The sequence below is a fragment of the Wyeomyia smithii genome, chromosome 1 (genome assembly GCF_029784165.1).
Source record: "Wyeomyia smithii strain HCP4-BCI-WySm-NY-G18 chromosome 1, ASM2978416v1, whole genome shotgun sequence".
Lineage (NCBI taxonomy): Eukaryota > Metazoa > Arthropoda > Insecta > Diptera > Culicidae > Wyeomyia > Wyeomyia smithii.
This window is the reverse complement of record NC_073694.1, coordinates 90,912,227-90,935,568: the sequence shown is the minus strand read 5'-3', so window position 1 is coordinate 90,935,568 and position 23,342 is coordinate 90,912,227. Positions and strand designations below refer to the sequence as shown.

At 38.6% G+C, this 23,342-nt stretch overlaps 3 protein-coding genes across 5 annotated transcripts in view; 2 read left to right on the top strand and 1 right to left on the bottom strand.

Moving 5' to 3' along the window:
• The window catches only part of LOC129718427 (transmembrane emp24 domain-containing protein 7), a 51,774-nt gene extending 34,512 nt beyond the window's left edge, over positions 1-17,262 (top strand). The window contains exons 4-5 of one of the 2 annotated variants that reach the window (XR_008726888.1): positions 16,725-16,854; positions 16,918-17,057. Coding sequence is in view for 1 of the 2 variants with exons in the window: in XM_055669212.1 (XP_055525187.1) it covers positions 16,918-17,075 (158 nt within the window). In the remaining variant the exon portion in view is untranslated. Of the gene's footprint in view, positions 1-16,724; positions 16,855-16,917 lie in introns of both variants that reach the window. The other variant, XM_055669212.1, reaches the window with a different exon arrangement.
• Positions 6,359-15,830, top strand: LOC129718425 (uncharacterized). Of its 2 annotated transcripts, none has more exons than XM_055669208.1 (2): positions 6,359-14,436; positions 14,494-15,830. In XM_055669208.1, exon 1 carries the CDS (start codon positions 12,136-12,138, stop codon positions 13,441-13,443), a length of 1,308 nt encoding a protein of 435 aa, XP_055525183.1. In that variant the 5' UTR covers positions 6,359-12,135; the 3' UTR covers positions 13,444-14,436; positions 14,494-15,830. The 2 variants fall into 2 exon arrangements, with proteins under 2 accessions (XP_055525183.1, XP_055525184.1); XM_055669209.1 differs by having other exon boundaries at positions 6,359-14,762; positions 14,831-15,830.
• Positions 17,258-18,370, bottom strand: LOC129718426 (protein YIPF7). Its single transcript, XM_055669210.1, has 2 exons — positions 18,099-18,370; positions 17,258-18,043 (listed from the first exon to the last, which is right to left on the bottom strand). Exons 1-2 carry the CDS (start codon positions 18,184-18,186, stop codon positions 17,325-17,327), a joined length of 807 nt encoding a protein of 268 aa, XP_055525185.1. The 5' UTR covers positions 18,187-18,370; the 3' UTR covers positions 17,258-17,324.
• Between the last annotated feature and the right edge of the window lie 4,972 nt (positions 18,371-23,342).

The window sequence follows — 23,342 nt, the reverse complement described above, 5'->3', positions numbered from 1 at the left end:
TGTGATATCTCTAAAACAGATATGTCGTTCTGTCCGTATGCTGGAATGACAATTGCCAGACAATATTCCGAATTTCGGCGTTGTTTTCGTTCCTTTTCAGGGATTAAAACTGTTCTATTCAAAATTTTCAAAGATAATTCGACTTTTGTCTTAACGAACTCAAAGTCATCTGTTAATTTATTCCAATCTCTTGTCGGAATTTTATCTTCATATTTCTTTAGGATAGATTCAAACTCTTCTAAATGCTCTTCTAGCAACCGCCTCTTTGTATTAACTCCCGTTTGTGTTCTCGCCCTGTTTATGCTCTTGCAGAGGTTCTTATACTCCCTGTCAATTTATTCTTTAATGTCTTCCAACCTAGTCATCTACTATATTTTTTCACTTTAATCTATCACTAGCGATCACACACATCTTACGAAAAGAAAAAAAAAAGAAAAAAAATGGCTTGAGTTACTCACCACAGCTTGCCTACTTCCATGTTGCACGGTTGATTTCGTCCTTTATTGCTGGCGTTCCTAACACTTCCTAGTGTTTTTCCTGCTGTCACCATATGTAGCGGCGGCTGGGGCACTGGCTTTTTCCCTATTAATGTGATATTGTACTCGGCGTTTCACTAACAACTTCTTCCGATTTACTTGGTGTTTATTCACACATCAACTTACACTACTTATAACTACACTCTACCTTTACACCTTCCCTTTTTTTTTTCTTCGGTGGGACTCCGTGGTTTCTCCTCACCGGCTTGATCTCTACTCTTTTTGACTCAATTCAATTATCCAATTATATCCCTCTGGCCGCAGAACAGACCAGATAGCTCCTCAACCGCGGTCTTTATTTTGTAAACCTAAACATAAACTTTAAACAAAACATTGTTACCGTTGCGCATTAACCTAAACATTAACTTGACACAAACCTTGCTGCTCTGCTGCGCATGACTAAGGTCAATAACTGTTCACCTAATGTGTTGAACTTCTTGCGACTGTGTTGCTTGTCGCAGCTTATGTAAGTAAAAGGTTAGGTCATTGCAAGAAAGCTAAACAATTGTTGAACCGAGTTCCTCTAGCTGACCAACCTACTGAGATGTTTTTTTTTTGTTTCTTTTTTTTTTTTATAATTTCTCTTCTACGTAATACTACAGGAATCGAAACGATACATATGTAAGCGACCAGAAAATGTTGTCAAGTCCGTCAAGTGCAGGACAACCATTTAAACCACCTTCGCTAGAAGAATTTTATGATTGGCTGAAGCCGTAAGAAAATCTAGCGAATATGTTACTTGCGGAAAAAACCGGTAGACATGAAAGGCCCGGTAGAATTAATTTTCATGAACAACGCTCTTTCTGTTGCTTAAACTGTAAAGGCAATCACCGATTTAGTGATTGTAAAATGTTTAAGGCTATGCCAGTTAATGAAAGGCGTGATTTTGTGAAACAGAAGATCTCGCCAAAGATTGTAAATTTCAGAAGAAATGTTCATTTTGCGGGAGGAGACATCATTCTCTCTTGCATGTAAATTCCTTTGTTCATCCAAAGAAAAATAAAATTCAATTTGAAAATGATGATAAAAACGAAAATATTAATCACCATAGCAACAGCAAGACTATGGTTTATTACCAAATTTTGCCCGTTACTCCTCTAAACGGACATCTTGAAATAAAAACCTTTGCATTCCTAGTTTCAGGTTCGTTTGTTAGTTTGCTCCACAATGAAGTAGCGGACAAACTGCAGATCAAAGGTGCTAAACGTCCTATGACTTTAGCATGGACCAACGGTAGTACACAAAATGAAACATCCAGTAAGGATGTAAAAATTAAGATAAACGGGGCGGATAATAAAATGTATCTTTTGAAAAATATTAGACGGTTGACAAATTATCCCTACCAAGTCAAACACAAAATAGGGGAAATTTGATGAGTCGGTACCCTTATTTAAAAAACGCTGAATTAAGCTATTTTGAAAATGCAAAACCAAAATTGTTACTTGAACTTCCACATGCTTTCCTCATGAAAGGTTCGAATGAGGTATCCGGAAAATTTAACGAGCCGTTAGCTCAAAAGACGAAACTGGGCTGGGTACTCTTTGGATCATCGCTGCGAGACTCCACTCATACACCCACAATTGATAGAAAATATCTTTTCACAATTGAAGAAAAAGAATATATAGACTATGAAGAGAAGGATTTCGTAAAATCATAATGGATTATTTTACGACAGAAAGTTTCGGAGTCAAGGTCCCTAGTGAATCGCTTGTCTCCAAAAATGATGAAAAGGCCCTTTCAATTATGAACAACAAATTCCTCGATCCTCACGGTAGCGACCATTTGCCTATTCTTATTTCATCTAATAACGGGTCAACTCGCATGCGACTAGTTGACATTCCGTATGACCTCACACGGAATGTCGATTGGAAGTTATACGAGGAAATGATTTCAAAAGCGGTCGATTCGATTCAACATCATCCACCACTTGAAGAATACAACCTCCTCGCGGGCTTGATTCTCGACGCCGCGTTGCAAGCCCAAACGAAAAAATATCCCGGCGTAACGATTAAAGAACGGCCTCCCACTCCGTGGTGGGACCAAGAGTGCTCCGATGTCTACACGCAAAGATCCGACGCGTTTTTGGCCTACCAGAAGGGAGGTATACCTGGCGACTATTTACGGTATTCGGAGCTTGATACCAAGCTTAAAAGCTTGGCTAAAGCAAAGAAACGCGGATATTGGCGTCGGTTCGTGAACGAGACGTCGAGGGAGACATCGGTGAGCACTCTTTGGAACACAGCCCGAAGAATGCGGAATCGCGTAACGGTCAACGAAAGCGAGGAGTCTTCAAGTAGGTGGATATTTGATTTTGCCAGGAAAGTATGTCCGGACTCTGTTTCTGAGCAAAATATTGTTCGCGATGCGTCTCCGGGCCACGACGCGATAGAATCACCTTTCACGATGGCAGAATTTTCAGTTGCCCTCCTGTCCAACAACAATAACGCGCCTGGGTTAGATAGAATCAAATTCAACTTGTTGAAGAATCTACCCGGCAATGCCAAGAGGCGCTTGTTGAACTTGTTCAATAAGTTCCTGGAGCAAAACATTGTACCGCAGGATTGGAGGCAAGTGAAGGTGATCGCCATCCAAAAACCAGGGAAACCAGCTTCTGATCACAACTCTTATAGGCCGATTGCAATGCTATCCTGTATCCGGAAATTGATGGAAAAAATGATACTCCGTCGTTTAGACCATTGGGTCGAATCAAATGGCCTACTATCGTCAAATGTGAGGTTTTGAACCCCTTGGTAATTGAAAATTTCGATAGGCTAGTTGAACTTAATTCTTAAACCCGTTTCACGACTGTGTATTTCAATCACATGTCTCAAAGTATAAATCCTTCCTCATACACCTCCAATCGTGTCAACTTATTAGATACTTCTGTTTCTACTGTGTTTTTCGATACATCCATGATGTAAGAAACTCGTGGAATCCCGGATCATTTACGCGTGCAGCAGATCCCTAAAATATTTATAACAAATATAAAAACATCAACTGCGACAATGCGTTTCATTCTGATGGATCACTTCTCAACGGGTCCACTGGCTTCGGTATCTTCAACAATAATTTTACCGCCTCCTACAAGCTCGATAATCCTGCTTCTGTTTACGTCGCAGAATTGGCTGCAATTCAGTATACCTTAGGGATTATTGAAACAATGCCCACGGACCATTACTTCATCTTTACGGACAGTCTCAGTTCTATTGAGGCTCTCCGATCGATGAAGGATGCAAGGCACTCTCCGTATTTCCTGGGGAAAATACGGGAACATCTGAGTGCTTTATCCGAAAAATCTTCTCAGATTACCTTAGTGTGGGTCCCTTCTCATTGTTCCATTCTGGGCAATGAGAAAGCGGACACTTTGGCTAAGGTGGGCGCAACAAACGGTGATATTTACAACAGACCAATTGCCTACAATGAATTTTTAAAATTTTCACGTCAGAATACACTTGTCAACTGGCAGGCCTCGTGGGATAAGGGAGAACTGGGAAGGTGGCTACACATTATCATCCCCAAGGTTTCCACCAAACCTTGGTTTCGAGGATTGGATGTAGGACGAGATTTCATTCGCATGATGTCTCGGATTATGTCCAACCACTACGGGCTAGATGCACATCGCTTGCGTATTGGGCTGGCGAGCAGTAATCATTGCGTTTGTGGATTGGGGTATCAAGACACTGAACACGTGGTTTGGGTGTGTCCTGAATTCTGCGGCGCCAGATCTCTACTTTTGGATACCCTCAGGGCCCGAGGAATACAGCCCTATGTGCCAGTTCGTGATATTCTCGCTCAGCGAAACTTGCCATACATGCTACATGTTTATAGCTACTTGAAGAGCATCAAGGTGCCAATTTAACAGCGAAACAAAAAAAAAACCATGTTAGTTTTAGTATTAGATATAGTTTCAGCTCGTAGTCGGCAGCGAGGGTAAAGAATTTGCCTTTAGCTTATAAGATATTTTAGACCATAAGGCATTAGATTTAATTGGCTCCGTAAAACATTAATTTGTGTTGTGCCGTGTCAAATAAATGTTGTGTGAACAAAAAAAAAAGGCCTACTATCGGATACTCAATTTGGCTTCCGCCGTGCCAAAGGGACGAATGATTGTCTTGCGCTGCTTTCAACAGATATTCAGCTGGCGTATGCTCGCAAAGAACAAATGGCGTCTGCGTTCTTGGACATTAAGGGGGCTTTTGATTCCGTTTCTATTGACATTCTTTCGGGTAAACTTCACCGACAAGGATTTTCTCCAATTTTAAACAATTTTTGCACAATTTGTTGTCCGAAAAGCACATGCATTTTACGCACGGCGATTTGGCAACTTTTCGCATTAGCTACATGGGTCTTCCCCAGGGCTCATGTTTAAGCCCCCTTCTTTACAACTTTTATGTAAATGACATCGACGAATGTCTGGCAAATTCATGCACGATAAGACAACTTGCAGACGACAGTGTAATCTCTGTTACAGGAGCCAAAGCTGCCGATTTGCATGGACCATTGCAAGATACCTTGGACAATTTGTCTGCTTGGGCTTTACAGCTAGGTATCGAATTCTCTCCGGAGAAGACTGAGATAGTAGTTTTTTCTAGGAAGCATGAACCTGCTCAGCTTCAAACACAATTGATGGGTAAAACGATTTCTCAGGTTTTGGTACACAAATATCTTGGTATCTGGTTCGACTCTAAAGGCACCTGGGGTTGTCACGTGAGGTATCTGATGAAAAAATGTCAACAAAGAGTGAATTTTCTTCGTACAATAACCGAACAATGGTGGGGAGCCCATCCAGGAGACCTTATAAGGCTTTACCAAACAACGATATTCGGTATTTTCAATAACAATTTACCCGTCTCCCATAAACTCGATAATCCTGCTTCTGTTTACGTCGCAGAATTAGCTGCAATTCAGTACACCCTAGGGATTATCGAAAAAATGCCCAAGGACCATTATTTCATCTTTACGGACAGTCTCAGTTCCATTGAGGCTCTCCGATCGATGAAAGATGTTAAGCACTCTCCGTATTTCCTGGGGAAAATACGGGAACATCTGAGTGCTTTATCCGAAAAATCGTTTCAGATTACCTTAGCGTGTGTCCCTTCTCACTGCTCGATACCGGGCAATGAGGAAGCGAACTCTTTGGCTAAGGTGGGCGCAACAAACGGTGATATTTTTGAAAGACACATTGCCTTTAATGAATTTTTCGCACTTGTACGTCAGAATACGATCATCAGTTGGCAAAATTCTTGGACCAGAGGGGAACTGGGAAAGAGGTTACATTCCATAAACCCCAAGGTGTCGACGAACCCGTGGTTCAAGGGGTTGGATGTAGGTCGGGATTTCATTTGCGTGATGTCCCGGCTTATGTCCAATCACTATAGATTTGACGCGCATCTCCGTCGTGTTGGGCTCGGGGAAAGTGGTATCTGTGCCTGTGGTGAGGGTTATCACGACATAGAGCATGTGGTTTGATCATGCCCTGTACACCGTGACGCCAGGTCTAAATTAATAGCTTCCCTGCAGGCCGAAAGTAGGCAGCCGGCTGTTCCTGTTCGTGATGTCTTGGCGAGCCGTGACCTATCCTACATGTCCCTTATATACGTTTTCCTGAAATCCATCCACGCCCCAGTTTAATCCTATTCCCTTCCGCCTACATCCAACCAAACGACAAGAACACGTTTAGACCCCGGGAGACAACCCAATATGCCAATCCGTAATATCTTGGCCCAGCAGCGGAACATATTCAATATGCTGCTTACCTATGGCGATGGAAAACCATCAAACAACAAATCAGTGCTTTTAATGCAAAACATTCTAGCTTTAAGTTAGATTTAGTTTCAGCTCGTAGTCGGCAGCGAGGATAAAAAATTTGCTTTTAGTTATTAAGATACTTTAGAAAGTAAGCTACCAGATATATTTGGCGCTGTTAAACATTAAATTGTATTTGTGCCGTGTCAAATAAATTATAGATGAAGAAAAAAAAATTATGAACAATACTATCAAGTATACAGGAAAGGGTTATGAAATTGGATTGCTGTGGAAAAATGATAATCCAAGCTTTCCTAATAGTTTTCCTGCTGCACTCAGTCGATTATTGAGTCAGGAAAGAAAAATGAAGGTTAATCCAGAATTAAGAATATGGTACAATTAAAAAATTGATGACTACATCGAAAAGGGCTATGCTAGAAAATTAACAATAGAAGAATCAATGACTACTAACGATTCTACTTATTATTTGCCGCATTTTGTGGTGACAAATAAAAATAAGTTATGCAGGAAAATCGATTGGTATTTGATGCTGCTGCTAAAGTTAGCGGAGTTTCGTTCAATTCAAATTTATTATCAGGACCAGATACTACTGAATCATTATTTGGAATTTTAATAAGATTCAGGGAAAATGCAATAGCCGTTACTGGAGACATTCAGGAAATGTTTCACAGGATCGCGATTAGAAAAGACGATCAAAATTCTCAAAGGTTCCTATACAGGAAAAAGGGCGACCAAAGACTTGATGTTTATACGATGCAAGTCATGACGTTTGGAGCTACATGTTCTCCCTCATGTGCTCAATTTGTTAAAAATTTTAATGCGAAAAAATTCGAAAATGATTACCCTGAAGCAGCTGAAGCAATTATAAAAAATCATTACGTTGATGATTTTCTCGATAGTTTCAATAACTTGGATCAGGCGATTGCAGTTGTATCAAATGTAATTAAAATTCACGATTACGGGAACTTTTAAATTAGGGAATTCATTTCAAATTCTGAAGACTTGATGAAGAATATTCCTCAAGATCGAATATCGGAGGCAAACAGTGTCTCTTTAGATAACCAAAAAGAAGTTGATGAGAAGATTCTAGGCATATATTGGAATTTTAAGAGAGACATGATAAAATTCAAGCCAATAATTCCCGATGATGATACAACTCATTTGACTAAAAGGAAAATTTTGTCTCTGGCAATTAGAGTATACGATCCTTTAGGGCTTATTTCTAATATAACAATTCATGCTAGAATTCTTATTCAAGAATTATGGAGATTGGGTAAAGAGTGGGATAAACCTATTCCAGAAAATTTGCGAGAAAACTGGAACAAATGGTTGGACCGCATTAAAGCTTTAGAAAACTTAAAAATTCCAAGGGGCTATTCTATAAGCACAAATATAATAAAAAGTAGGAGGGTGGTATCAAAGACACGACCGCATGACGAAGGACTACGGTATGTTTCTATATTTATTATCTAACAGTGAATTTTTACTTGCTGAGACATTAGAGCGCTTTGAACAATAATTAATAATAATTATAAAAAAATATAAATGAAACCTTGTTGATATTGGCATCTCCACTTCGCAAATATTCGAATTAGAAAAGCATTTATTCGTAGCTTAAAATGACAAGACAAACATTAGAATAAGCGAATTCGATGTATTCTTCCTTTATCAGTAGGCAGCAAATACGATCCTATTTGGTATTTGAGACCGGAACGATTTAAGTGGAAATTCTCAGATGGAAAATGATTTGACATTAAAAGAACTTCATGCATGATTAGCTCCGTCGAAGCGAAGAAAATGCCCCTACTAACACGCAGGGAATCATAAGTAAAAATCCCCAGGATGCCGATTAACACTGTGACGGAATCGTGAAAGGAATCGCAAACACGATCCAGAGGATTCCCACTCACGATTCTTATTCAGGAATCCTAGAGCCATATGCAGGGCATTCCTGAGGATTCTTTTTTCAGGAATCGTTTTTGAGGACGCTCACGAATCCAATGTGAGAAATCCTAAAGAATCTATGCGCATCGTAGGTGTTTGTCCGGGTGGCAAGGAAAGAAAAACATTCTTGAAAGCTGCACCGGCCGCTGTCGAAAAATGAACACCAACAAAAATATGGATATTTGCAAGGCTCCTCCCGCTATCAGCAACATTTTGTAAAACAGAAAATTCAACTAGCCGCTTCAATTACATCACTTTGAGGCACCAAAAGGAAACATCGAGTTTCTTGCTCTCTGGTTATTCTGGCCAGAATTCTAGCCATTTTAGTACTTTTGCAGCAACCATGGACTAATAACAGCCACCAGCATTATGGGTGAAACCGGCACGAGTTGACCGGTACTATTTTGTCTTTCCTCCTTCCAACTGCTAACACCTGGTGTCCGTATGTAACCGGTACGGTTTAGGAATGAAACTGATGGGGTGAAATGTTCGAATGGTACGTTTTATATCAAGGTTTTGTCAGTTAGTTGGAAAGAGGGAGGAGTTAAGAAGAATAGGGAATGGTAAGAAAGGGAAATAAGCATCGGAAACAGAATGTGGCCTCGAGTAAAACAACAACAACAACAAATCGTTTACAAAATCAAATCGGTTGTATCCGTTAGTGTCGACTGTGCTTGTGAAGAGAGGTGGTGATTGGTTGCTCAGTATGATTTAGACAATCGATGTTATTTATCGATTTTATAATAGTGTTTCTCAAACAATAGGTTGTTTTTGTTACATAAGTTGAACCGTAGAAGAATTTCTGATCGATCGATGCCAAAACCGCTAAAACCTGATTATAAATGACTGAAATATAAACGCTCAAAACCTGACCACTTTTCCCTGGTTTTCCCTGGTTGAATTACTAGATTTTCAAATTCAGGTACCTAACTTCCAGATAGACGTGGTCCTACGTCAAAAGAGAGATTCATGTATTTTGTGATGCCTCAGGGATGGCATTTGCGGCGGTTGTTTATTTGAGAACTGAAACAACGTCCGGTTACGATATCTCAATTATGGCTGCTAAATCTAGAGTGGCACCAACGAAAATATTGTCTATTCCGCGTTTGGAATTGCAAGCAGCGATTCTAGGCACACGATTGGCAAACACAATTTTAAAAGAAACACGATTGCCAATTAGTAGTACTGCATTTTGGTCTGATTCTGAAACGGTATTAAGCTGGATCAATTCAGACATAAGAAATTATAAGGTATTTGTTCAACATCGTGTCAGCGAAATCTTAGAATCTACATTCGGAAATCAATGGCGATATGTAGATACTAAAAAATAATCCGGCTGATGAAGGAATAAAGGCTAAATTAACAAATTCAATATGGAATTCGGGTCCAGCCTTTCTCAAAAAATGTGAGAAAGAGTGGCCGAAAAAAGAAGTAAAAGCGAAAACGGTGTTAGACATTAAACTGATATATTTAATTAAGGACGTAAACGACCCGCTAGAGTCAATAGGATCCTAGCGCTAGCCCCATAATTGTTCTGTACACTAAAGGCTGGCTGTGATTGTTTTTGTTTCATTCGCATTGTTTAGGACTTCAACAGTAAGTACCGATTAAACATCAAAACAATCATCACTTTACAGGATCAACGTCTAATGTCATTTATGTCTGAGTTTATTTCAAAGTTATGTACCGAATTATTCATAATTAAAGTAAAAATATTCTTTAAAAAGAAACAAGATTTGAATCTTAGTTTACAAATCGCCAACGAAAACTTACAAAGCCCAAATTACTAAAAAATATTTTGAAGGCCAGAGAACCAGAGTTTGAGTTTAACAATTATAATTTGCACGACGAAACTATTCAGTATCGTAAAAAAATAGATTGATATTTAATATGCAATACAGTTTGTGTTAATTATGCATATAGTTGTTTAGTAATAAGAGTTTAAAGTTCATTGTTCGAGATAAAAACTGATTTTTTTCACCGGAAATGGGTTAAGCTTAAATCCGCTTGAGAAAATGTCTTGAGGCCAGAAATTTCAGAAATTGATTTGAAAAAATTTGCATTTTTAAAGACCAGAAGCAACGGAAATAATTTAAAATTCAATTCAAAATTCATGAAGTAGTATTCTAGAGGCTCAAAAAGGCTAAGCCTGTCTTTATTTTCTCTCAAATTGCTTGCATACTCCTCCAAAATCAGAAAGACATATTTTTTCAATGAAAAAGCAAAACATAATCGCCATAGCGAAAATTATTCGCCTAAAATAAACCTGGAACAGGATAACATAGGTATCAAATTAGTCCTTTTTATATTATCGAGGCGATAACTGAGCTTCAAGAGATCCTTAAGAAAACGGGAAAAATATTTTGAACGACAGAAATACACATAATTGTTCTTAATTCAGCTCACAATTCCACGAAACGTTTACAGAGACTAGAAAAAAAAAGTTCAAATGTTCCTAAAGTTCTTCGATAAAAGTCAGAATTCAGATTTTAATTTGAAATTAGAAATGCACCAAAAACACAACACTCTTCACTTTAGAAGTTGTGCGTTCGAGTCCCACCTGCTGGACTATATTTTTCGTAAATTTCTAATTACCTATTTCCCCAGTTAGTACACTTTTCAATCGTCAGCTCCACATTTACTGCTTGAAATAGAAATGAAAGTAGCTTGACTTGCATTATAGTCATTAAAAAATAAGAAAGATAAAAAATTCAATTATATTATAAGAGTAATAAATTCAATTTCTTTGAATAGATTTTATAATTCTGAAATTAAGAACGCGGATTCAGAAAATACAAAACAAGCTTCTTATTTAGCTCAAAAAGGCTAAAATTGTTTCCAAGTAGCAATGAAGTTGTATTGAAGCCTGAAAGAAACTAACAACATCAATTTAAAATCAATTTTTAAACTGAATCTAGAAAAGTGTGTGAACACCAGAAAATGGGTTAGAAATGCAAAAACAAAAATTTACACAAATTTAAAATTGGCAAGGCGAAAAATTCGATTCGGGGTCAACAAATGTGTTGAAATTATTTTCAAAAATAACTAGAATGTTACTTTACGAACTAATTTCATTTTTGTCATATGACTTACATTTTAAGTTTAGTAAAGCGGGTAATGTATGCAGTTTGCGAGGATGCGAATATGAACGGGAATAGAAGGTGTGACTTTTAGACTTGGAAAAAATTTCCCTCGTCCAGACGGTTTCCGGATTCGTCCAGACGGACGGATTCCAAAGATTTGTCGTTTCCGAAGCTCAACAGCAGCCAAGAAAATGTTGAAATAAATTCCAAATTTGTAAAAATATATATATAAAAGGTTTGAAAAAGCAGAAACCAGCTCTACAAAACGCCGAAAATCTCAACCAGAGAGTGCAGAAAGTTACAAATATCGCTCTAGTTAAACAGTTTAATTAAACCAGTAATTAATTTACGTAAGTCTAAAATGGCAGAAAATTGTTCCAAAGAACGGTTGAATTGAATTAGAAAATTTATGTGAAATAATGAAAATTTTGAGAGAATGACATTTTCTGCACGTTACATGTTTCGAAAAGCCCCAAGTGTGCCCTTTCTACTAAACACAAGATAATACCAGATAATATCTCGTTTAGGATTTAAACAATGGGCTGAGCTGCATTCCTCAGCCATGAAAAGTCGAAAAATCAACATCAAATAGATCTTGGCCGAAGTAGTTAGCCTTTTTTCAAGTTTTGAAATGAAACATTGATATTAAAAACAAAATTCTTTCACAAATTTATTTTGTTAATGAATAAACGTGGTTAAACTTATATATTCATGCGTTCAAAACCGGGAAAAACATCGATTTCTAACCGGGAAAACCGGGAATTTGAAATTGGAAATTAGCTGGCCACCCTGAATATTATCATGAGATGCATAAACATCAAAAATTCAATACGATGATTGCAGCTATCCAACAAAAATTTCACATTATTAGAGTGAAAGAAGCGTTGAAAAAGGTGATTAGGAAATGCCAACACTGCATGAATGAAAGAGCTAAACCATATGCTCCACGAATGGCAGCGTTTCATGAAAATAGAGTACAGCCCTACAATAAACCCTTTACATACACCGGAGTTGATTACTTCGGTCCCTATACTGTCTCAATAGGGAGACGGACGGAGAGAAGATGGGAGGTATTATTCACTTGTATGACTACAAGAGCTGTATTCCTAGAGCTTGCAAATAATTTAAGCACTGATGCTTTTATGATTTGCTTAAACATGTTGCAAAATGAACGAGGTGCCGTGAAACATTTGTATAGCGATAACGGTACGAATTTTGTCGGAGCTGAAAATGAAATTAAAACTTTGCACCATCGATTGTCCGGGCAAGGTATAGAATGGCACTTTATTCCACCTGCATCACCTCATTTTGGGGGAGCATGGGAGCGATTAGTTAAAGAGGTAAAAACATTACTACCTTCACACACTATGCCTGAGCATGTTTTAAGAGGGTTGTTAGTTGAAACAGAAAGTATCATCAACAACAGGCCTCTCACAAATATTTCGCTTGATAAAGACGATGACGAACCCATAACACCCAACCACTTTCTGATTGGATGCAATGGAAATTCAGCATTATCTTTGAATGATAAGAGTCCACATGAGGCAACGAAGCAACATTGGAAGAGAATTCAACTCTATTCTAAGCAGTTATGGGATAGATGGGTAAAAGAATATTTACCATTGCTTGGCGACAGAACCAAATGGATAAGTGAAGCAAAACCACTTCAACTTGATGATGTTGTTGTTATGACTGATGAAAATCAGAAGGGCAATTTTAAGAAGGGTGTCGTAATAAAGCTTCATACAGCCAAAGATGGACAAGTGCGTTCAGCTATAGTGAGAACATCTGAAGGCGAATATACCAGACCGGCTGTAGAATTAGCCGCTTTAGATGTCAGGCGGCCGTCGAACGACGCAAATAAACAAGAAACTAATTTTGTCGGATGCTTACAAGACAATACATTTTTTTTTTATTCTCGCTTATTTTCCGTCGGTCTAGTTCCGCCACTGTTGTGGCCAATCACCGACGCCCAGGGAGGCGACTCCACACCCAGGACCCTAACTCACGACCCGTTTATTAACGGACCGGCGCCAACGGCTTTACTTCCTCATGCGATGGAAGGCGTGATCCCAGAGATTTTTCGCCTCAGAAAATCTCCCGGTGTCGGCTAGGATTGAATCTAGACCAGTTGGGTTGGTTGTGAGTGGATCACGCCACCTCACAACCATCGACACATATGTCGGCGGTGGGATTCGAACCCAGGCGTCAAACGTGGTTGGCGGAGACGTTACCAACCACACTAGGCCCCCGCTACAAGACAATACATCTCGAAAGAGACATAATGAAAATTGGGGAAAACGACGAATTTTAGACGTCGATAAGATTAAAGATTTGGTATCTCAAATTCCTCCCGCCAAACCTAAAATTAATAAAGCTAAACGAATTAGGCCATATGTGCCAGCACATTTGTATCTTGTTGTATACATATTCTGTTTAATATTTGGAAATATAATGTGTTTTGAAAATACGGGATTGATAGCATTTGATTGTGGAAATTCCGAAATAAATATGACTAGCTATTCGTGATTAAATGTTGCATCTTCCTACCACCTTCCAACAATTTGTCCACGTATGAAGTCGATATTCAAGTTTTACAACGGAATATAAAATCCGGAGTAAGAGTGCTACAATGTCGTGTTATTATTAAGCGCAACATTGTGGTATGCATTCGCACACCTCTGATTATGAAAGAGGATACTCGTATATTGTGAAGGAATTTAGTAACGAAGAATGTAAATTCGCGCATCAGCTGGGAATAGTAAAGTTATCCTACGATCATTCAATTCGAGAACTAAAATTAAATGCAACTACAAGAGGTAAAACTCTTATTGTTGGTTCAGTTTATGGGAGCAACTGTAAAGGGGGTACATATAAAACTTCGGAATATACTTGAGAAGATGCTCTAGTGTATTACGAGTATGAAATTGCATTGAATGACTATATCGCAACTGTTGATATGGAAAGTAATACAATATTTTTGCGTAACAGTTTGTCGTGTATTTATTCCTTAGGAAAATGTTTAGACACCGACGAAGGATATTTAACATTGGATGTTGGTTATACTAAAGCTTGTGAAGAAACCGACTACGAGATTATTTTTGAAGGTACGGTCAACAAAACGAAAAATGGGAATAAACAAAAAAATGATTTATCCTCCGTAGTTTACAGCGCCATATCTGAAACTCACTTTTTTTCCATACGGACAAGAAAGGAGACGAAAATATGTGGGCACTTAGGTTTTATGACCGACCATCCTACGATTGTGATTGTTCAAATAACAGATTTTAGGTCACCTTTCAAGAGCAAGGCGATCTCTGGTAAAAACTTTGATCTTTTTACTTACTTCAACTCTAAGATTACTCTAGTTGAGAACTATATCGGACAAAAAATTGATGGTGTTTACAATACAGTCATGACGGAAATGTGCAAGGTAGATAAGGCATTGATGGAAACACGTCTTACTTTGGCAAGATTGAACCCAACAGAGTTTGTTTCCAGCATAACCAAGCGATCTGGTTACACAGCGGTGGTAGCTGCGGAAGTATTGCATATACTATATAGATAAGTATCTAGCCATTCTTAATGAAGGAAGGAATCTCTTCTCTTTCTTACTTATTGTTAGTATGTATTTTACATTTAAGACAGTGCATTAGATTTAGGTATAAAAACTCTGTAAATTTCAATAATAAATTCATTCTGTTTGTGAATTCTTTCGTGGAATATAACGATTCAGTTCGTTCACGAAAAAAAAAATCCGTTCTTTAGGAAACCATAGCGATTCAGTTCGCTCCTAAGAATCAAAAGCAGTCGGAAAAACTACGGATCATAGTGATTCAGTTCACTCGGAGAAAACTGCAAGGACGTCATTTGGTATCTGCTTCGGACTCCTGTGCCGAGTCGCAAGCACGAAAATACCAGAGAGGACTAAAGGGTGTTCGGTGCTTGGAAACCGAACTGTAAATAAAAAACAAGAAAAAATCGTCGGCATACGTAGTGACGTAACAATGCTCGATTCGTGTGACATTACTGATGGTGATAGATGTAGTGAACTCTCCTACCAAATCCAGAGGTTCTCCAAATGCGGTTGTTGTCTCCATTTGTGTGGAATTGACTGTAGGTTCACCAATATTTTTCCATACGGCTTGCGAGATCACCGAAATATCGGAACCACAGTCAAGCTGAAGTTCTGCTTGAACACCGTTGAAGTTGACGGTCAAGTACTTCCTACGGCTCTGAATATGCTTCACTGACTGAATAGTTTTCATGTGAGCTTTTTTGTCTTTCTTGCTGACCTTCTTGTCGCCTGCGGACGTTGGTGCAGATTTTGACGAGCAACTGCAGTAGCCTTCCTTGTGACCCACTTTTCCACATTGCTTGCAGGCATGTTTGGAGAACTGACAATCTTTCACGAAGTGCATGGCTCCACATTACCAGCATGGAGACGGAGGTACTTTACTGTCTGCTGTCGCCGATTTTGATTGGTTGGATTGCTGTTTGAACTGACGAACCGCCTGGACCGCCGAAGATGAATGCTTCTTTTCCACTAACGCCACATCATGCTTAAGGTTTGAGAGGCACTGACATTCGGTCACCAAACCTTCAATGTTGGTATCGGTAGAATCGGACTCGAGCTTCGATAGGAGTCGTGTCCTGATATCGGCGTCCTTTGTTGACTTGAGACCACAGATGAACACCAGACTCTTGAACTGGTTTGATGAGAGTTTTTGTAGTTCAAATTCTTCGCACTGCCGGTTTACAACCCCAGCGTACCTTACGAAATCGTCGGCTTCGTTCTTGATGGTTTGAAAGCAATCATAGCGTTTGCTAAATAGTGATTTTTGCTGTCCGAAAATCGCCTTCAATTTGTCCACAACTTGATCAAAATTGAAATCGCGTGGGTGGTTAGGCAGGAGATAATTTAATAATTTCTCGTGGACTGGAACACTGAGACTGCGCAGCATAAGCCGCACTTTCACCGGGTCATCCAGGTTTCTGCCATTCTGCCTGAAGAGATCTTCGTATTTGGAAAACCAACGGTCGAACGTTAACCCGTTTTCTGGTTCGAAATGAAACGGTGAGCTTCGCTGTGCTGCTAGATTTGTCCCTCTGGTGACTTGATCCAAAAGGGCCATCAGACGCCTGTTCTGGAGTGCCATCTGACGCATAACCTCCGGCAACGAAGCTTCAGGAACTTCTCCCCCAATAAAGTTTTCATCTTCGCTCAGATTTCCGTTATTGACGCTCATTGGTTTTTTCTTCTTGTAACTTCAGGACTTCGAAACTCGTCGCCAAAATGTTATATTTCAAAAGAACAAGTTCGGAACTTATAGAAATTACGTCTATTCTTGTCAAAGGCTAATAACAGAGTCAAAATATTATTTGCTTCTTCTAGCGACTCGATATTCCAAGGACTGCTTTAATGTTTTAATCGCTGCCTTGGTAGCAAAAACCTGACCACTTTTCCCTGGTTGAGTTACTAGATTTTCAAATTCAGGCGCCTAACTTCGATATAATATTATAATGTAAGATATTATAGTAACCTTTATATCTATATAACATTTTATTTTTGTACTTCCTATTTATAGGCAGGAAACGTGCTGAAGACCTGAATGAACGAGTACTATGGTGGTCACTAACGGAAACAATTGCCATTTTAGTAATCGCCATTGGCCAAGTTATTGTGTTACGAAATTTTTTTTCCGAAAAAAAACCGAGTCAAATGAGCTATCAACATTTCAAGTGAAGTCTCTAATTATTTTTCAAACGCATCTGTACAAACCAACAAATCCAAACTTTGGAGATTACAACGTGTTAATGTTAATCTTCAAATATTTTGTTCAACATATTAGAACAAATACAACGTAGTTAATGATGTACTAATATCTGTTGCAAAATTTAAAAATAAATAACAAAAACATATGATACTTGGATTTAACATTTTTATTGCCACAAATGAGGGTTAAACTGAAAGAAAGATTTCCATAGTACGACTTTAGAAAAGAACAAGTAGCGTAAATATAATGTATACCAATGCACATGGATAGGCGAGCAGGTAACGTTGATGTAAATCTCCGGTCATGATGCAAAATATGCGACTGCAACTCATTGTAGAAAGAAAAATTGCGCATGCTGCTAGCGATATGCCGATTGTTGTATTCAGTGAAAAGAAAATTCCGAGAATCGATAACCAAACAATGGGTAAAATACTATATCCCAAAATACTTGCAACAGCGGTTATTGTTACATAGTTCTCCGATGAGTTGCACATCAAAGTAATTAAAACGTACATAACTACTACCGATATTACGCACAGACCATATATGTAACCAAACTGCGCTTTGCTACCGGTTACAAATAAACATGCGGCTAACGTGAGGCAAAATGCAATTGGACCAGCTAGGTCTGTTTCTTTAAAAAAATATTCTGGACTGTCTATCATTCCTTGAGCATGAAATGGATTGAGCACAGAAAGTGATTTTTCTAGTATTCTTTGAGGGTAAATTTCCAATTCATCCAATAGTGGCGGTTCATCAATATCGTTTGGTTCACCGGTAGGTACACCATCTCCAGATCCACCGTATTCTTGAGACCCAGCTGATACCGACATATCTGGCATAAAGATGGTTGGTTGTCCGAAGCCTGAACCTTGCTGAGTAGAGGGATAGGCGCTAGGAGGAAAAAAGCTAGAGTTTTGATCGAATGATTGAAAGTCTGAAAACGAGCTTAAAGCTATTAATATGTGCGAGTAAAATCAAACTGTTGTTACCGAATGATTGAGATTGTTCACCAAACCCATCATACGAATTTGTATTGCTTTGATTAGCCCAGAATTGTTTTTCATTGTATTGTGCCATTACTTTCTTAACTTTGAACAGTGTTTTTATTTAACTTCACTTGAAAATTGGAACTACACCATTGGCCCTGCCTGACGACTCTGTTGATATCAGGGCTATGCTATAAACGTCAAATCCGATATAAAAGTCGCGTTACCAAATTTTATAGCGGTACCACTGACATTGTGATACCACTGACGTTGTGGTACCACTTCGGTTTATTCCATCTCCCTGACACGCCAAGTATGATGACAGTTCTACAAGGTATGCTATTCACGTCAACGCATTAGTATTAGTGATCGTTATGAACTTTTTCCAATTTTGTATGAAATTTGAAATGATTTTGCATTTTAAACTAAACTTATAAAACATACTTTCCTGAAAAGTTATAGAAATGATGTTGAAACATGTTTTATTTGTGGGGAATACATAAACATGCTGCGGTTTAGGTAAAATATGCTAGTTTTCATCAATTTGCCGGTAACCTTTTTGCACTTTTCGTTTTTTTCTTGTACTCTAATAGCGCTTCTAAATAGAGTCGCTTATGTTTCATACAGTAACAAACGTCATGAGCTATGACAATGACTAAGATTATGCTTTAACCATAAGAAATATAGCATTTTTATATTTTATTTCGACATATTGTCGCAATTTTTCACACTAAATCTAAATTAATATCAATTTCTAATGTGTTTCAACTGGAGATTCACTCTCCAACCAAAAAAATCAGATATAAAACAACATAAAACGAGAAATTTCCAAAAATGTTCTGAATTCCATACAAAACGCGAAATTTTTCATAACGAGATTTGTTTGTGTGCGTGGATAGACAAAAATGTAGCATACCTTGTAGAACTGTCATCATACTTGGCCTGACACGTTCGTAGCCTGTGCTTATGTATACGCGGGAATGAAATGGCATGTGACACTGTTGTGCTCAGCGTTGCCAGGTAATTTTTTTAAAAATCTGGAAAAGGCAAAAAAAAAATCTGGAAAAAATCTGGAAGTCATTTCGTGGGGTGAAAGGTAAATTCTTCGGATAAAAGTCTTGGGGTACGTAAAATTTTAGGTGACAAAATTGCAAAATTTCGCGCCAAATTTGAAGTGATGACCTTTTTGCGGAACAGAGAAAATAAAATCTGGATAAAATCTGTAGCATTCATGAAAAATCTGGATAATTGGACATCAAATCTGTCTACCTGGATACATGTTCAAAAATCTGGATAATCCAGCTAAATCTGGATACCTGGCAACGCTGGTTGTGCTTCACACTGCTATAAACAACAACATCGATAGATTAGGCAACACTGAACAGGAGCGAAGAGCACGTCAGATGTTTTCCCTTTGCGGCCGTTGTTGTTTGGGGCTCGGCATCGAGGGGTTCGTCATAATGAGGGTACTGTCAAACTATAGGTAATGAGATAACGGTGTCAGGGAGGTGGTTTATTCGCGTTGAAAGAGATTTCGAAGGCTGTTCGTACCTACGTGAACTCTCGTATGTAATTCAAAATGTCAACATGTTTGTGATGACAAAAGCAAAAATATTTCCTTCTTCTTTTTCGCACGCAGAAACCAAACAAATATCAGCAACACCGTCAACGCCAACTGACAGCAAGACACGACAAGATCAGAGTCTATGTGCATATAGAGTCGCGCGAAGAGAAAATCTATCGTTTCGGCAACACAGTTTTTGTGCCGTTTGTTGCCAAGAATTATACAGTTCTGTTTTTTAGAGTTCCTATATATCTAAGACAAGACGCGACAGCTGGTCACCGTTACATGCAACCAATTTGAACCGGCTGCTGATTGGCTAAATCCGATAACGCAATCGTCACGTAGAAAATACAACGAGGTTACTTTTCACTGTAAAGCAGTGATGCTGGAGAGTCATAATTTAGCTATTATAATTGTTCATAAATAATGATGCAAAAGTATGCAAGGTACATGATATTACCGAGTAATGTATTTCACTGTTATAACTTTAAAAATGCATTGATTAATCGTTCTTTACTATTTCGGTTGAAGTCCAAGAAACTTGGGAAGAAAAAATTTGGGTACCAAGAAACTTAGAAAGAAAAAAATTGATAGTAAGGTATGCTTTATTAAACATAAAATAATAAATAAAAATTGAGTGTTATTCGCCTATATATATTACATTTTAAATTTGTTTTATTTTCATTGACCTGTAAAAGTTGTTAAAAATAATCATTCTGGCATCAACGGTGTGGAACGTTCAAAAAAATTCAACGGGGATGCCGGCCGTTACGAAAACAAAAATAAGAAGCCAGCTGTCGCGTCTTGTCTTACACGCTCACTCTGGATAACCCAAAACTGAGTCAAAACCTAATCAGTTTCGCTAAAACTGTATGTACTCAAAATTGAGTAGAAGTTGTTTTACTCATTTTTGAGTATCACCGAATGTTATAAAAATTGAGTAAATATTAACCATATTATACCTGATCCGCGATGCGTAAAAGTTACTCATTTTCGACTCAAAAATGAGTACTTTAAGCTTCAATGAGGGAATTTCGGAAAAAATATCATTATTGACTCGATATTATTATATTTTGCCTTTTTAATGAATTTTATTTAAAAAAAGCTTATTTCAAGAAATTTACCTTTCTTCACCGGGACATGGGAGATCTTCGTTTTGATTCGCCGTATATCCAACCAACGAGTCCTGGTGAAAAAAAAAAATTGGCGTTAGTTGCAGTCAATTATTTCAAATTATGAATTACCTACCGATAACAACAAACTTTAAACATTTCTATTTCTTCCTTTTTTCAGACGGTTTGCTTGGTTTGCTGTTTGCTTTTAGTTGCAAAAAAATACAAAAATAACACGCAAGTACCAGTTACTCAATTTTGAGGAAATTTGCCGCCATGATCAATTTAATTCTACTCATTTTTTGACGTCTTCGAACAACTGAAAAATATGATTAAAATTCAACTCAGTCTAGTAAAGCGGGCAATGTATGCAGTTTGCGAGGATGCGAAAATGAACAGGAATAGAAGGTGCGACTTTTCTTTTTTTTTGTGTCTGGACGAGGGAAAATTTTTTTCTAAGCCTAAAAGTCACACCTTCTATTGCCAAGTACCAATCGAGCAATGTAAATAAACAAGGTGATAATGTTAGGAGTGGATGAAAAGTGCTGTAATTGAGCGTAATAAAGAATGTGAACATTAAACCTGTACACTGGTTCATTCAAATATAACAAAACATTACCGGTGTAATCTTTCAAAACTGTGTACCTTGTGAAGAATTTCAAAAAATGATATTCGCATATGCATGGTGAAAAACAGTAGAGTGCCTGTAAATATATATAGAGTGGCGACACTGTCAAAATTGGAATGAAAATTAGCTGCCAGTGTCATTATAATTGAGCGAACAACCTATTAAACACGTGTGGGGAAAAGAGAAAGGATGTTCAGTACTGTTATGTACAAGGGAACAATTGCCATAGCTTGAGCTGGAGACATCATTATTTTTGATGAGGCGTTTATAAATTGCTTTGAATTGTGCTGTATTGGGATTGTTGTTCGAACCAGCTTTAGCGCGCACTTCACCAAATACATTTCTAAGTGGTCCTGACTGAACTGATACCCGGTCAACATTGCTACGTATCATTATACAGATTGTTACGTAAAAGTGTTACGATGTTATGTTAGTTTTACGTTAGCTGGAAGTAAGTGGAAGGTTTCTGTTTCCCACTTTTTACATAACATTGTAACATTACAATGTTACATTGGGGTAACATAGCGGTAGCATTGTAGTTATATTGAAGCAATGTAACGTTATGTAACATGATTATTTTTGTTACGTAACAATACTTATATTGATGTTATTTTTATATGTATATATATATATATATATATATATATATATATATATATATATATATATATATATATATATATATATATATATATATATATATATATATATATATATATATATATATATATTTTTTTTTTTTTTTTGTTTCAGGTGGAGGGGAAATTTGCATCCAAACCCCTGAGGTGACCAACCTCAGGGAGTGTGGGGTTGGTTTGAATCAGTGACCGGACCCACTAAAACCCCTCCAGTCTCCAGCCCATAATACTCCCCGGGACCACCGCTAGGTATTGCTTCGGGGAGCGGCTTTTGTGCTCTGTGCACCCTCTTGGTTCTATAGATCTCTTTGCTAACTTCGCTAACTAACCTGGAGACTGGCCGTTAGCTAACACTGGCGTGTCGGTGGTCAACCTGTCGCCTGTTTTGCAATTCTAAAACTATTTGAGAGGCGGCTGTACAAACCGCCCTCCAAATGTTTGGGTCTTTACACATCCTCCGAACTAGGTTGTCCGGAGTGGTGTCTGGCCCGCTCACTACCATCATGTCACTCCGCGCATGCACAAAACGAGGGCACACGAAGAAGACGTGCTCAGCAGTTTCTTCCGCATCCGCACACTCGGGACACATGGGGGACCCCGCATGCCCGAATCTGTGTAGATACTGCCTGAAGCAACCATGACCTGACAGAATCTGTGTCAAGTGGAAGTTAACTTCTCCATGGTGCCTCCCGACCCATCCGGATACGTCCGGAATAAGTCGATGCGTCCATCTACCCTTTGCGGAATTGGACCATTCCTGCTGCCATCTGATCATCGAGAATGACCTTCTGGTGCCTCGTATACCCCTTGTGTCACGTTGATCGAAGCATTCTACGTCCTCCTTAATGGCTATGCTGATAGGCATCATGCCGGACAGGACGCAGATTGCGTCGTATGACACTGTACGGTACGCGCTCACAACCCTCAGGCACATGAGCCTGTAGGTACTTTCCAGTTTTCGACGATGACTGTTGGTACCTAACGCTTTGGACCACGCTGGCCCACCATACCTAAGTATGGACGAAACCACGCTGGCAAGAAGTTTACGCTTGCTGCCATATACCGCTGAGCCATTGGACATCATTCGAGATAGTCCTGCAGCGGCCGTTGAAGCCCTCTTACAGGCATAGTCGACGTGACTCTTAAATGTGAGCTTATCGTCAACCATAACCCCCAAGAGCTTCAAGGAACGCCTTGAGGTAATGGTGCAGTCACCGACTCTGACCACCGCCTGTTGCTCTAATTTGCGGTTGTTCACAACCGTAACCTCCGTTTTATGGTGCGCTAACTCCAGTTTCCTAGAGT

What these genes read in the sequence shown, in the direction of transcription:
- LOC129718426 (XM_055669210.1), bottom strand. Translation starts at nt 18,186, where the DNA reads ATGGCACAATACAATGAAAAACAATTCTGGGCTAATCAAAGCAATACA. An exon ending in TGAACAATCTCAATCATTCG is followed by an intron (nt 18,044 to 18,098) that starts GTAACAACAGTT and finishes GCTCGTTTTCAG; the next exon opens with ACTTTCAATCATTCGATCAA.
- LOC129718425 (XM_055669208.1), top strand. Translation starts at nt 12,136, where the DNA reads ATGCATAAACATCAAAAATTCAATACGATGATTGCAGCTATCCAACAA.